Below are 13,217 nucleotides of genomic sequence, written 5' to 3'. Positions count from 1 at the left end.
AATCACGATGTTGGAAAGGACCTACAAGATCATCTAGTCCAACCAACCCTCCATTACCATTGCTACAACAAAAGCTCAAAGATCTGGGGCTATTCAGTCTGCAGAAGGCTCTGGCAGACCTGTTAACAGCTTTTCAGTATCTAAAGGAGGACATAAGAAAAAAGGGGGCTGACTATTCCTCATCCTTGGAGACATTCAAGGTCAGGCTGGACCAGGTTCCAAGCAACCTGATGGAGCCGTAGATAGCCCTGTTGATTGCAGGGAAGTTTGACTAGGTGATCTGTAATTATGACTGTCCCTTCCAATTCAAACAATTCTATGATTCCATGATCTATATACATCCATCTGTGCATCCACTGGATCAGTGCATTAGTGTTGCATCATGACATCAGCCCAGAAGCTGACTGTATCCTGGGCCATATCAAAAGAGGAGTGACCAGCAGGGTGAGGGAGGTGATTGTCTCCCCCTGCTCTGCCCTCGTAAGGCCCCATCTGGCGTACTCAAGGCCAGGTTGGACGGGGCCATGAGCAGCCGGAGCCGGTGCGTCCTTGGAACTAGATGATCTTTAAGGCCCCTTCTAACCTAAGCCATTCTGTGCTTAGGCCATCTTTGCATAGCCATACTTGCATGTTCTTGCCCAGGAAAGGGGCAAAAAGGGCTTCTTACTTGCCATGAGGCTTTCCCCAGTGCCATTCACCCTCATAGGATGCGTTTTTGAACTTGCTCTCCAGCCTGAAGACGTAGGTGAAGAAACGGCAGGATGAGGGCTCAGTGCCTTCTCCAGTTTTACCCCACAGGGGGAAATCTCGCTTCCCATTCAAAGCCTGTCGGATGGCTTGGTTCAGCTTCCATTGCCAAACAGCCTAGGAACACAGGAAGAGGAGTGCTGAAGGGAAGAAAACAAAATGACTCCCTACAGCAAGATATAGAATCACAGAACATTCTGGCTTGGAAGAACCTCCCAAACATCACCAAGTCCAGCTCCTGGCTACACGTGGCACCACCCAAAACCAAATCCTATGTCTGAGAGTGGTGTCCCAATGCTCCGTGAGCTCGAGCAGTTCGGGGTCGTGTCCACTGCCCTGGGTAATTATGCCATGCAGAGGGGGCAGTCCCTTCCCTCACCCAACAGTGGTTCAATTAATGAAGAAAAAAAATTAAACAAAGGCCACAAAAATCACAGGCAAAAGGTTTCAGCTACATTCAAGCAGCGGTAGGGTCCAATAATCTGTCTTCTAATTAGGAATTATGCTGCTTAATGGCATGGAATCATAAAGTGGTTTGGCTTGGAAGGGATCTCAAAGATCATCTGTACGTAAGCTTCCACGGTAGGCAACGTTCTGATCCCACTGCAGAGGTGGGATCTATGCCATTTCCCTATTTCAGAGCTTGGTACATGGTATCTTCAGGTGGAACAGAAAGGCCCTGACCACTGCTAACCTTCATCTGTGGATCTTTGGCGGTGAGAACAAACGTTTCTTCTGGGGTTATAATGTGGAGTCCATACCTGTAAAGCAAAAGACATTTTGGCAACTATGAAAAACTTCAGTCAAACAGAAGTTCATTTCTCTTCAGGAGCTAATACTGTTTTTGCAGCCAATTCTTCTTTCTGAGGAAGTAATCAACTAGTAAACCTATCTTTGTTCTCTACGTCTGCAGCTAAAACCATTTCATTACTGATTTATTTCAGTATGTCAGCAAATACCAGCAGTCCAAGTCCAAGCTCCTGCAATCCCATTTGAGAAACACTGCAGTTGCCTGTGGCCCCAGAGAAACCCCACTAGGTAGAAGGAAGCTGATACAAAACTTTGAACCATCCTTTCAGTTTCACAGTCAAGTAATTAAGTTGAAAACTTCCCCCACACGCATCTCCCAGAGGAGAATTTCCCACTTACGGTCCCGGAGCTGATTTCTCCCTGCAGGTTTCATCTACCCACACAAGCTTCAGATCAAAGCTCTGAAAGCTGTTTCCCTGGAACAAAAGGGAGAAGACATTATGTTGATATAAACACTACACTTCACCCTTGCCATGTCAATCCATTGAACAGGAGGGCAAGATTGGCAGCACAGTAAATACCCTCCTTTATAGTCCACGTATCTATCTGACATTACAGTGACAAACTTCAGAGACTGAAAGAAAAAAAGAAATGTAGGAGAAAGAAGGAAGTTATTAGCGTATCACTTCTAAGTGGTGGCCCACAAGGCCATGGCTACCATTAGCAGTAACAGACCTTCTGTTCCAAGGCGCCTTCTTAGATGATACTTAGTTCTACAAGAGTTTCCTCCCTATTATATGACAGCATTCCCATCTCTGCCACACAGCCCTCTTTAGTTTCGCTTATCATCTATCTAGTGTATAGATACCAGATGACAGAGCCACAAACAGCCTAGGAGGACATTTGTGGAGTCACTGTTTTAACTGGGAAAACACCAAACTGAAGAAATAGTTGAAATATTAGGTGAAGATCATGTTTAATATTACATCTCCCTTCAATGTCTCAAGTCCAGGTGCTTACATTATACAGCTGCATTCTGTAAGGATGTAGTTGAAGAAGGTTGGGTATCAGCATCATGGAGTTGCCACGAATTAATTGCTAATGTATCTACCAGAAGGTTCAGACTTCCAGCACCATAGATATCATCTGCAGTCTCCAACTAGCAGACCAAGACAACCAATTCAATCCCAGTTCAGTTATGTCTCCACATGCCTCAGTAACAGTCATAGCAGCAGATGAGACATAGAGGGAGGGAACCGTTGACTGAGGAGAGATGTCTACAATGCAGATATCTCTGTGTTGGATGGTTACCCTCAGCTCTCATCCTAGTTAATGGCACTGAGGGCATGATTCAACTCATCCTAATTTTGGCATCTAAAACAGGCCAGATGAACCACACCCAGAGAATGTGTGTTTCTCTCCCCTGACTATAAAGGGAGCCTGGGGGAGAATTTGCTCAGTCCTAAGAAATCTACAACATAAAGATGAATGAGGTATTTGCCATCCCATTTCCTCAGGTCTAGACCCTGACAACCGAGTCGCGTGGGTTTGCTCAGCATTATCACAAGGATTCATGAGTGAAGGAGCCCAAAAGACATCAGATCACATGGAAGTTGTGTTTTGACACCTGAGGCACTGGCACATTACTAAAGAGTGAGCAGAGAGAGGTACATATGGAGAGCCAAGCTAGATTACAAGTGCCATCAGTCAGAACAAGCAAAGCTGGACTTAACATGCTGCAGAACAGCTTTGAACAAATGCTATGTGTTCATCCAAGACACTCCCTGTCTGCTTCACACCCTAGCCCTAAATCCCTGAGATAGCCCCAAGAACAACTACAGCTTCTACTCCCATGCCACCAGCAGAGTGGACCAAGAATGAGCAAGATTCATCTTTGAATGAGCAAGAACAAAAATGAACAGATTCATACGTAGGCGTGGGCTTGGGTTATCATCTGTGTTAGCTGGGTAGTACACATTCACTAGGGAAAAAGATACGCAGATGCTCTTCTATTCCTATTCCACTAGGCTTTCTTCTTTTACTATCTAGTGCAAACCACAGGTGCATGGATCTTAGACTGTTCCGAGAACAGCAAGTTCTGCTGCAATTTCAGTATTTCAGGAAAGTAAATTTCAGTATCATTCATCCGTGCTGTTCTTCCAATATCCCTTCAAGTTTGGAAAATTCACCTGAATTAGTACAAGGACATCATCAAAGAGCAAGATTCGGTCTGATCGATTTGTACTGGCAGAGATGGGAAGATTTTTGCTGTCTTCCAGCAGCCTCCTTTCAGGAACACACAGCATGTCCTGCAAAACATCCACAAATATCAAGGTTGTAGACCAAAAGCATCAGGAAATGATTTGCAAGAGGACATGCAAATCAAGCCAACAGCTTTTGCAGACGCCAGCTGATAGTAGGTAGAACAAGACACGGGGCTTAACTGCCACAGAGCTAGTGACCATACAGTTTCTTCAAGGCTTCCATGCTGTCCTGCTCTTCTGGCTTCCAAATGAAGCCTCAAACACATGATTTATATCAAATTTCCTCCATGGATAAACACAAGTGGAAGAACGCTAAGGGAGAACCCAATCAAGCCACACTAGGTATCTGCAACTCACCGTGAATTTGTAGCCCAAGGATTTCCATAAGGTCTTGGTAAAACAAGCTTCATCCAGGACTTGGCTAATGAAAGACTTCAGCTTCACATATTCCTTTACAGCGCTGGTAATAATGTCCTTTTCAGTGCCCTGATAAAGAAAGACAAGGCTTGATTGATGCTTCAGGCATGGGCGAACAGAACATCTACTCTCTAGGCTACAGCTGCAGAAAAAAACCTCTGCAGTTCAGAATTCAAAGGATTAATGAAAGTTAATCCTCCAAACCCACTTGCAAGGAAAGCCTCCCAAATCCAACATTATCCCTGCCACCAGCAAATGTGTGAGACCTAAGGCCACTTCTGTGTCCCTTAGCAGCTCTTCCCTATGATAAGCAGCTTGAACTATGCTGGAGGGCTCACTACTCACCACTTTGAGACCTTCAGGCAGACTCTGCCCTACCAGTGCTTGTTTAACACCACTGGAAATCATCTTCCTCTCAGCCTCCTTTGGTTTCTCTTCCGCCACCACAAAAGCCCCACGACCTCTACATGAATTTTTAACATAAGCCAGCAAAATAACATCACATAAAGCTTCCCACCTCTTTGAGAGCCTCATTCAGCTTGTTGAGGAGCAGTATATATTGCTCGACGTGGTCACGGATAGGTTTGTGAAGGACGGTGTACAAGGCCAATGACATGGAGGTCTCAGAGGTGAAGTCTGTGAGGAACTGTTTCAGCACAGTCTTATGGTGCTTCCAGGCTTCGCTGCATGGTGACATACGAAGAGTGAGGTTCATCAGCTAACTGTTCTGCAAACTGCTGCTACCTCGTTTTCCAAACCTATTTGTTCTGCCTCCGGCTCTGCTGTCTTTGCAAATAGGAATCACACACACAGATGTACAGAGCATGGCATAACTTTCATGATGGTTTGCACTCTCAGTGACTCAGATGAAGTGATTGTAAATCCTCTCATGCCTGCCACTCATCCTTTCAGTTACTATTTTCCATGAGACCCTGACAATGTCTGGAGCAAGCAGTGGAAATTCCCTGCCAGATTCCCACAGAATCCATTCTCAGGTCCCTCTCCTTACATGAATTCCCAAATTTATTGAATTCCACTCCCCAAAATCTTTGAGCTATGCATAGCTGCAGAGAGATGCAAGGATATCTGCAGACTGTTCCTAAAAAAGTGTTTCTGAGCTCACTGACCTTTTGCTCTTCGTGGCATGTTCGAAGCCATGGACTACGACATAGTTGGCAAAAGTGACAAAATACCTGTTAGCAAAGGAAAACACAGAGTTAGCAATGAAGTTTAAGTGACAGAAAGAAGAAGCTTTGCCTGGAAATCCAATATCAGATCCACCTTTCCAAGGCAGGTAGAGAGACACTGCTTTGTACCTCTCACTCTGGCTCACTTCTCCTTGCCCCCTGTGTCAGCTCCTTGGTGTAACTCCTTCACTGACTTCTGCACTAGCATTGTTTTAGGAAGTTTAAGTCTTGGCTTTTAGCATCAGCAGAAGTGAAGTTGTGCAACAGCCCTGGAGAAAAAAATCTGCGAAGGCTAAGCTTAAGATATCAGTTTCAGATGTATGTGCTGCTTCTGCTTGAAGTAAAAACACATGATTTACTGATGGTAAATTTAAGTAGAAGTGTCCACGTCAATGTATTTCATCTCTCACTAGAGGGAGATCAAGCTGTACTTTTTGTTAACACCAAGTTTTCTTCCAGTAGTGATTTCAAACAAGTCAAGTATTCTGTCCAGATTTAATCATCATTTGTTAAATTTTCAGGATTGTGTAATTACTGCTGATTTTCAGGCCCCTATGTAGAGCTTTAGCTTACTCCTATAAAACTACAAAAAGGAGAGACAGCATAGGATTAAGGCTGCACAGAGAGAGTCAGCAGAGGCGGGCAGGAATCAGCACCAAAAAAAAGGTTTAATTGCAAAATGAGAGGAAAAGAGATCTTCAGATGAGTTCCTCCTTGATGTCAGCTGAAATCTCAGCACAAGTTTTCATCTCCTATATGCCTTTTTAAGACAACGCAATTTTAATTCACTTAATCTGTTTCCAAGTGAACTTACACTGCTTTAAACCCCATTCATATAAAGGCAAAGTTTATTGCACATAGCTTTCTAAAATGATGCTGCCCAAGTAAAAACAAATCAAAAAGTAGCCCTTTCCTCCTCCCTCTATCCAAATACCCATAAACAAACAAAACCAAGACTTGAAGAACCACTATCTCACTATCTTCCCTCACTACGTTAAGGAGGGAAGATTTAGGTTAGCTATCAGGGGGAAGTGGTAAGGTGCTGTAACAGACTGCCCAGAGAGGCTGTGAATGCTCTGTTCCTGGAGGAGTTCAAGGCCAGGTTGGATGGGGCCCTGGGCAGCCTGGTCTAGTATTAATTGTGGAGGTTGGAAGCCCTGCCTGTGGCAGAGGGGTTGGATCTTGATGATTCTTGGGGTCCCTTCCAACTCAAGCCATTCTGTGATTTGATTCTGTCTCCCAGAGGTACTATGTCCATCTGCCATCCTGTGCAGGTCTGCCTAGATGGCACAGCCCATCAAGCGAGAGCTTGGCCGTATCTGTGATGAATGAAAGACTGAAGACGTCCTGATCTTTATGTCATCTCTAGTGCCCATAACTCATTTTTCATGGTATGACATCAACACACAGGTTACACACATTCTAGTCATATTGGCAAACTTTTTGCACTGCAGATAGACAGAGAGCAGATACATAATTGATTATACAAGCAACTCTGAGACAGTATGTTACTCATTGTGCTCTCACTGTGCTCCATCCACCATTTTCTATCATACCTCTTGCTGACGGAAAATAAACATGGCAAAAAACTGACAATATGAACCCTGTCTGATGACATCTTCCCCTCCTCATCCCCATGAGATAGTATACACAGATACTGAATGCAACCCCTTCTATACCCTTATGACAGAAAACAAACAGGACTGAAGACATTAAGTGCATCCCTTTTGCACCAGCCTACCGTGGTTGGCAGAGTTAGTTGATGAATTTGGTACCTCATTCTTCTGTACTTACTGAATATACAAGCTTAGGAACAGGTCTCCTTTCCAGACAATGTAAATATCCTGAATGCAGAATGACTCGGAAGTGCTGCATTTTTGCTTCACTATCCGGTAGTTCTCTTCTGTGAGGTTCCAGAGAGCTTGAAATTGATCATTCAGCAGCAGAAAGAGCTTAAAGTTCTCCTTTCCTTTCTGGTCACTAGGCTCTTTAGGAGAGAAATGGGGAAGAAAAGGCTATCAGAAAGCCTTGAATCCAGGAAATCTTGTGGAAGACACTGCCTTTATCTTGTACTCAGGCCAATTTATCAATGTAAAGCACATACAGTATTACAGGAAAGTAATTGCAGAGAGGAAGGAGGTGATAATTATTTAGGGTTTGGTTTCTACGAGTAATTGCACGAAGTATCCATCCGAAGGCCTTTTCCCTTCCATGTTCACGGGGAGTGTGGTCACAGCAATCTGCAAGGCTCAGACTCAGCTCAGACAAGAGCACTGGAAGAAAATTTGGGGAGGTTTTGCCCCTGGACCAAAGGATTGATCTCAATCTCCTTGGAGGTTAAACCCAGAAGGAAATATAGCATAAGATGGAAACAGGTTTCTGGCCTAATCCAGTCTCACCACTTTTGGCTAGGTGAGCTTGTGAATATTTATGAGGTTGTTACTTAAGTGCAGCTGCTCTGATTTACTGCCAGCTTAGAATGTGCACCCATCCACAAGTTCACCTTCAAAGCCAGGTGTGACGATGGACCAAGAAAGAAGAGGCAGAACGAGCACAGTTTAAGGGTCATACCTATGTGACAAGTAGTACTATGCTGGAAAGCAGCCTTGGAGATTGCATTACATCTGGATTACAATCGTAGGGATTGGAAAGGACTTCTGGAGAGCACCTAGTCCAACCTCCCTGCTAAAGCAGGTTCCCTAGAGTACATGTTCAAGAAAGGGTCTAAGTGGGTTTTGAGTATCTTCAGAGGAGATTTTGTCACTCTCTGGGCAGCTAGTTACAGTGCTCTGTCACCTTTATAGTAAAGAAGTTATTTCTTGTGTTCATACGGAACCTCTTATATTCCCATTTCTGCCCACTACTCCTTGTTCTGTCACTGATCATCACTGAAAAGAGCCTGGTCCCATCCTCTTAACACCTACCCTTAAGATACTGATGAGCATTGATCTGATCTCCTTTTAGCCTTCTTTTCTTCAGACTAAACAGCCCCAGGACTCAGCCTTTCTTTATAAGAGAGATGCTCCAGATCCTCGTCATCTTTGTGGTCCTTCATTGGACTCACTCCAGCAGTTCTGTCTGTCTTGAACTGTGGAGCCCATTGAACACAGTACTGCAGATGTGGCCTCATCAGGGTGGAGCAGAAGGAGAGGAGAACCTCCTTTGACCTTTTGGCCACACTTTTAATGCACCCTGCCCAAAACAACTTCTAAAACCAACATGAATCACAGTCTTGCATGAAGAGTAGTAGACATCCTTAAGAACAGTCTGACAAAGGAATAGCTCTACCTGTCACTTACTCTATCGGATCAGCCCCCAGTGAGTTCTCAATCGCTGTGTTTCCAGGGTAATTCCCTTCATGTATGCACCAGTTAATCAAAGCAAGAGCTAGAGACAAAGAATATCTTCTCTGACCTACCTGACTGCAGCAGAGGCTTGAAGATGAGGGCATCCATCCGTGCCAGACATGCTGAAAAGTTTTCTTCCACTTGGAGCAAAGATGCAGTAGCTTCAGCTGCGCACATGTCCTGGGTACAACACAGAAGGCACACATCAGCTCCCTGCACAACTATCCATCTACCCATAGCTGCAGTGCTCATCTCAAACATTCAGCCTCTCCTGCTCCTGACGGCTGGCAGAGATATTAGCTGTCCTCAAAAGGCATTTCAAAGCATTAGAAGAGGAAACAGAAACCCAGTAGCTCAAGACGAGGTGGTGTCATAGACCACTGAGATAGCAGCCCACCCTCCTGCTGCCCCAATTGGACATCATCTCACATAGATCATGATATGTCTCTATGTGCAGAGATGACCACAAGCTTCTTGAAGCACCTCCATTCCACTTGGTGCCAGATCCTGTTTCTCAGAGAGAAATCCCCATAGTACAAGGCACAAAAGATAAAGCAGAGCATCTCTCACCAGCTTTCTACCCTTGTGCCACACTCTGCGCCTTTTGGAATTGCAAGCAATCGTATCAAGCTGCAGAGCCTTGCCAGCCATTGCAAAGTGTCCAGCCCTCCAAGGGAGCAGAGCTCTGGCGTTGCTCCTTCCTCAACAAGACACTATGGTTAAATGTCACAACTCCTGTGTCACGCAAAGGACGGCTTCCCTAAAGTGGAAGTGGGCAGAACTTACAGAGACAAAATATGAAATTTAAAAAATAAATAAATAAGAACCACTACGTGAGCACACTCTGGTAGCTTCCTCCTTCCCAGCCTTATGACCCAAAAGAAATCTATCAGAGGAAGTGAGTGTGAACCGACTAACAGCACGTCATGAGGGACTAATGGGGGGGAAAAGCCCTGATGATGAAAATAGTATGGATGGAGACAGATGAAACACACTAGCTTGGAAGCTATTTACACTTAATGGGAAGAATTACTTTGAACACCTGACCATGGGCAATAAAAAGAGGTTACTAAGAGGTCACTAGGTGAGGTGGGACTGTCTCATTTTTGAGACTCATTTAGAGGCTGGACTCATTGCTAAATAAGAGTTCAAGTTCCCCAGACTTTCCAAAGCCTTCTTAGGAGCTCCATTTCTATGTCAGTCTGGGACTTGGATTGAAATGGCATCACAGAATAAGGGACGCTTTGCAGTTCAGATGGTTAACTGGTCTGGTTTCAAGTAGTTGTGTTTGGACCTGAGAAACCAACTGCACAGATGAATGACTATTTTCTCCTTAGTAACCACTGCCTCTTAAATTACATTTTCTGAAAAAAAAATTGGGAACGTTAAAAAGATTCCATAATCTTATTAGATTGCAAGTGTTCATACATCAAGCTCTGCATGACCACAAGGCTATTTTTCGCAGGAACACTGCTGACTTGTCCCAAAGGAAAGCTCTATGCATGCAAACAGGTCAAAAGCCGGAATCCAGACTCCTCCTGGCCGCTCCCATAGAGAGCAACAGAGCCAGGAACAAAGCAAAACAACAGCCAGCCCTCACCCAAGAGCACCACGAGGACAAGGCAGACAGATTTTTTTTTTCCTCACCACCAGTAGAACCCCGTCTTGTAGGGACAAAGATAAAGTTGCTTCACATAGGTAATAGCGAGCATTTAAGCTTGAACATGTTTTCAAGCTTGACTGATCAGAGGATAAAATCAGGCTGATTATGTGAAAGCATTTATTTTCCAAATGCTTCAATAGAACAGCAGCAAGCAGTCAGTGGGGTAACATTAGAATCCTTGAACAAGCCTGCTAGGACTGGGGCATTTTCCCCATCTGGTCTTTGTTCTGGGCTTAAGTTGCACCAAGGGAGGCTCAAGTTGGACATAAGGAAAACTTTCCAAAATTGTGGTGATGCAGTGGCACAGCTGCCAGGGAGGCGGTGGGGTCACCATCCCTGGAGGCGTTCAGAACCGTGGAGATGTGGCACTGGGGATGTGGTCAGTGGGCATGGTGGGATGGGTTGAGGTTGGACTCGCAGATCTTAGAGGTCTTTTCCAACTGTAGTGATTCTAGGATTCTTTAGAAGGGGTTTTATTCAGGGAGAACAAAAAGATAGGTGATAGATGCCGGGCTCAGAAAGTATTTCCCAAACCGTCCTCCTATCAAAATAGCCAGAGAAACCACCCAGTCACATACAGTGGAAAACAAAAGACTTGACAAAAGGGTGTAGATACATACAGCTTCACTCAGTGGGAACACGAGCAGTTGGGCAGGAGGCTGAGGGGCACACATGCAACTTCACAGCTCCAATCTAAGGCTAATTTAGTTACTTTTTCCAATGGAAGAACTGAAAGAATCCTCCCAGATGTCCAGAGGGGACTTACTGATCTGCAGCATTGCCTCTTTCAACCATGAGCTGGTCTCACACTCTTGCCCATCTGCAATCCCAGTTCATTAAGGATCTATCACCTGCCACATCTTGAGCTGGGCTAATTCCAGCCCAAACATTTGGGACCGTTTGCTGAATGATCCCAATGCAGCACCATGAATGAATGCAGCACCAATCAGCTTTCAAAACAGCTTTTCTGCAACCACAGAAAGACCTAAATTACCACATCACATCACTCACTAAGGTAAACATGAGTTCCAGCCATCATTTCCATGCTTTCCCCATCAGTTCTATGAAAACAGCATCTGTACATTTGTTCTAGTAGTCAAGTTCCAGTCAGGCAAAAGGGATTGGAAATTCATCACCTGATGAACAAAACCTATGTTGACTCAGGCACAGGGCACAAAAGAACCATGACTGTCCGGAGGTCACATTGCACATGTGCTTACATGAAAAAGTGAACAACTGCAACCCTGCTGGGTGCTGAGAGCACTCAGCAGAAATCTGGGGCTGTCACATCCTCCTCCCTTCTTGGGCTCAGCTCTCACACTACTCTGTGGTTTTGTAGTTCTGTGTTACAGGAAAGGCCAGCAAGCGTGAGCAGAACTACTATGAAGCCCATTCAGAAGGCTTCTGTCTGCTCTTCTTGCATGGCTCTGCTGCTGCTGGGGGAAAAAGACCTTCAAGGATGGTGCATTCCTTGGGCATAATTGCAAGACATACACATCCAAAGAAGGGTCCAAGCACAATAGTTGCTGATAGAAGGAAGGAAAAAAACCAAACCCACAACATCTACAGGAATTGCTAGATCTCTATAACCCATGGTGTTCTTGGACTGTCTGCAGAGTAATGCAGTGGGGGAAGAACAAAGGGTAGTGGAACAGATAATATCAACATAAGCAGTTTCCTGACCATCTAACGGATGGAGCAGCCTGGGTCACTGGGAGGAGCATTCGTCCTCGACAGGATTTGTCCAAAAACTACTAAATGCATATTACAACAGGAACACACATCTCTCAAGAAACCACAATGGGTAGTTACACCCAGCTGGAGGAAATTGCAAGAAGAGTGGGTGGAACAAAAATAAAAAGTTATTTTGGTGAATTGTTGAGTTCCATGTTCAGTTTTCTGGAAAGAAAGAAGAATCGCTTTCTGTTTTGAAGTCTGTAGCTCCAAGGCAACTGTTCCACCATGACATGCCTGGAAAGCCCCATACATGTCAGATGGGGCATAAAATTTCTCCTGGAAACACATCCAGTCAGGAAACTCAATCACTTCTTCAAAATTAAGAAACAATTTGAATCTTCACACAGGGACTATTCATTTTCCACCTTCCTTTTGTGAATCCCCTTTTGTATCGAAGATTATCAGTCAATAAAAATAAAGATTTCTCAGGTAGAAATAGCATGGCACAAACAGTAGATTTATGCTCAGAGCATTTTAATACTGAACTGCCTGGAATGGGAATGCCATGACCACATATATGGTCTCTCCCCTTCTTACACTGTTCTCTTTCTCTGCATCAGTCTTTCTTAAGGATATGGAGATGAAGGCCTTCCAATCTCCTCCCCATCCTTGCAATAGAGAGCATGAACGCTTAATCCTGGACAGACAAACGTCACTGCATTTGGCAGCAGTATGCAGCATGGAGCATCTGAAAGCTCTCTTGTCCTTTCAGCTTACAGCTCTAAGGGATGCACATTACAGAACAGAGTAACACACCTGTGCACTGAATCTGTCAGGAGCAAGCTCCTTTCTCAAAAATTATCAGATAAACCTAATCAAAAGTTTGTCACGCTGAGTTTATACAGACCAACACTTCATATCACATCACAGTGATGTTTTGAAACAAATACCCAGACCTTAAACTGGAATGATCACAGACCTAAATGTTTCCTTGCTTCCATCAACTCAATAACTGTATCGTTATGATTAGCATAACCAAGTTTTTATCTTATTTTTCGCGGAGAGAGCGGAGGAAGAGATAATGGGTCAGCATTAAGGGTTCATTTTTAGGGGTTGGAGGAAAGGAGATGCGTGTTTTGAGCTTGGACCCTGGACCCCAGCTTCT

At 44.5% G+C, this 13,217-nt stretch overlaps 1 protein-coding gene across 7 annotated transcripts in view; it reads right to left on the bottom strand.

Annotated features, from left to right (window-relative positions):
- ALS2CL (ALS2 C-terminal like) overlaps window positions 1-13,217 on the bottom strand; it is a 66,670-nt gene that overhangs the window by 17,096 nt on the left and 36,357 nt on the right. For 6 of the 7 annotated variants that reach the window (XM_042816776.1, XM_042816777.1, XM_042816778.1 and 3 more), the window contains 9 exons: window positions 8,784-8,892; window positions 7,160-7,352; window positions 5,306-5,371; window positions 4,696-4,861; window positions 4,119-4,247; window positions 3,687-3,806; window positions 1,897-1,973; window positions 1,442-1,508; window positions 668-864 (listed from right to left, as the gene is read on the bottom strand). In XM_042816776.1, the coding sequence (XP_042672710.1) occupies window positions 668-864; window positions 1,442-1,508; window positions 1,897-1,973; window positions 3,687-3,806; window positions 4,119-4,247; window positions 4,696-4,861; window positions 5,306-5,371; window positions 7,160-7,352; window positions 8,784-8,889 (1,121 nt within the window). In that variant the 5' untranslated portion in view covers window positions 8,890-8,892. Of the gene's footprint in view, window positions 1-667; window positions 865-1,441; window positions 1,509-1,896; window positions 1,974-3,686; window positions 3,807-4,118; window positions 4,248-4,695; window positions 4,862-5,305; window positions 5,372-7,159; window positions 7,353-8,783; window positions 8,893-9,282; window positions 9,457-13,217 lie in introns of those variants that run through there. The other variant, XM_042816774.1, reaches the window with a different exon arrangement.

The sequence above is a fragment of the Centrocercus urophasianus genome, unplaced genomic scaffold, assembly GCF_019232065.1.
Source record: "Centrocercus urophasianus isolate 14NV4802_14NV808 unplaced genomic scaffold, USGS_Curo_1.0 seq_16, whole genome shotgun sequence".
Classification (NCBI taxonomy): domain Eukaryota; kingdom Metazoa; phylum Chordata; class Aves; order Galliformes; family Phasianidae; genus Centrocercus; species Centrocercus urophasianus.
Note: the sequence above shows the minus strand (reverse complement) of the source record. Positions and strands in the feature narration are given on the sequence as shown.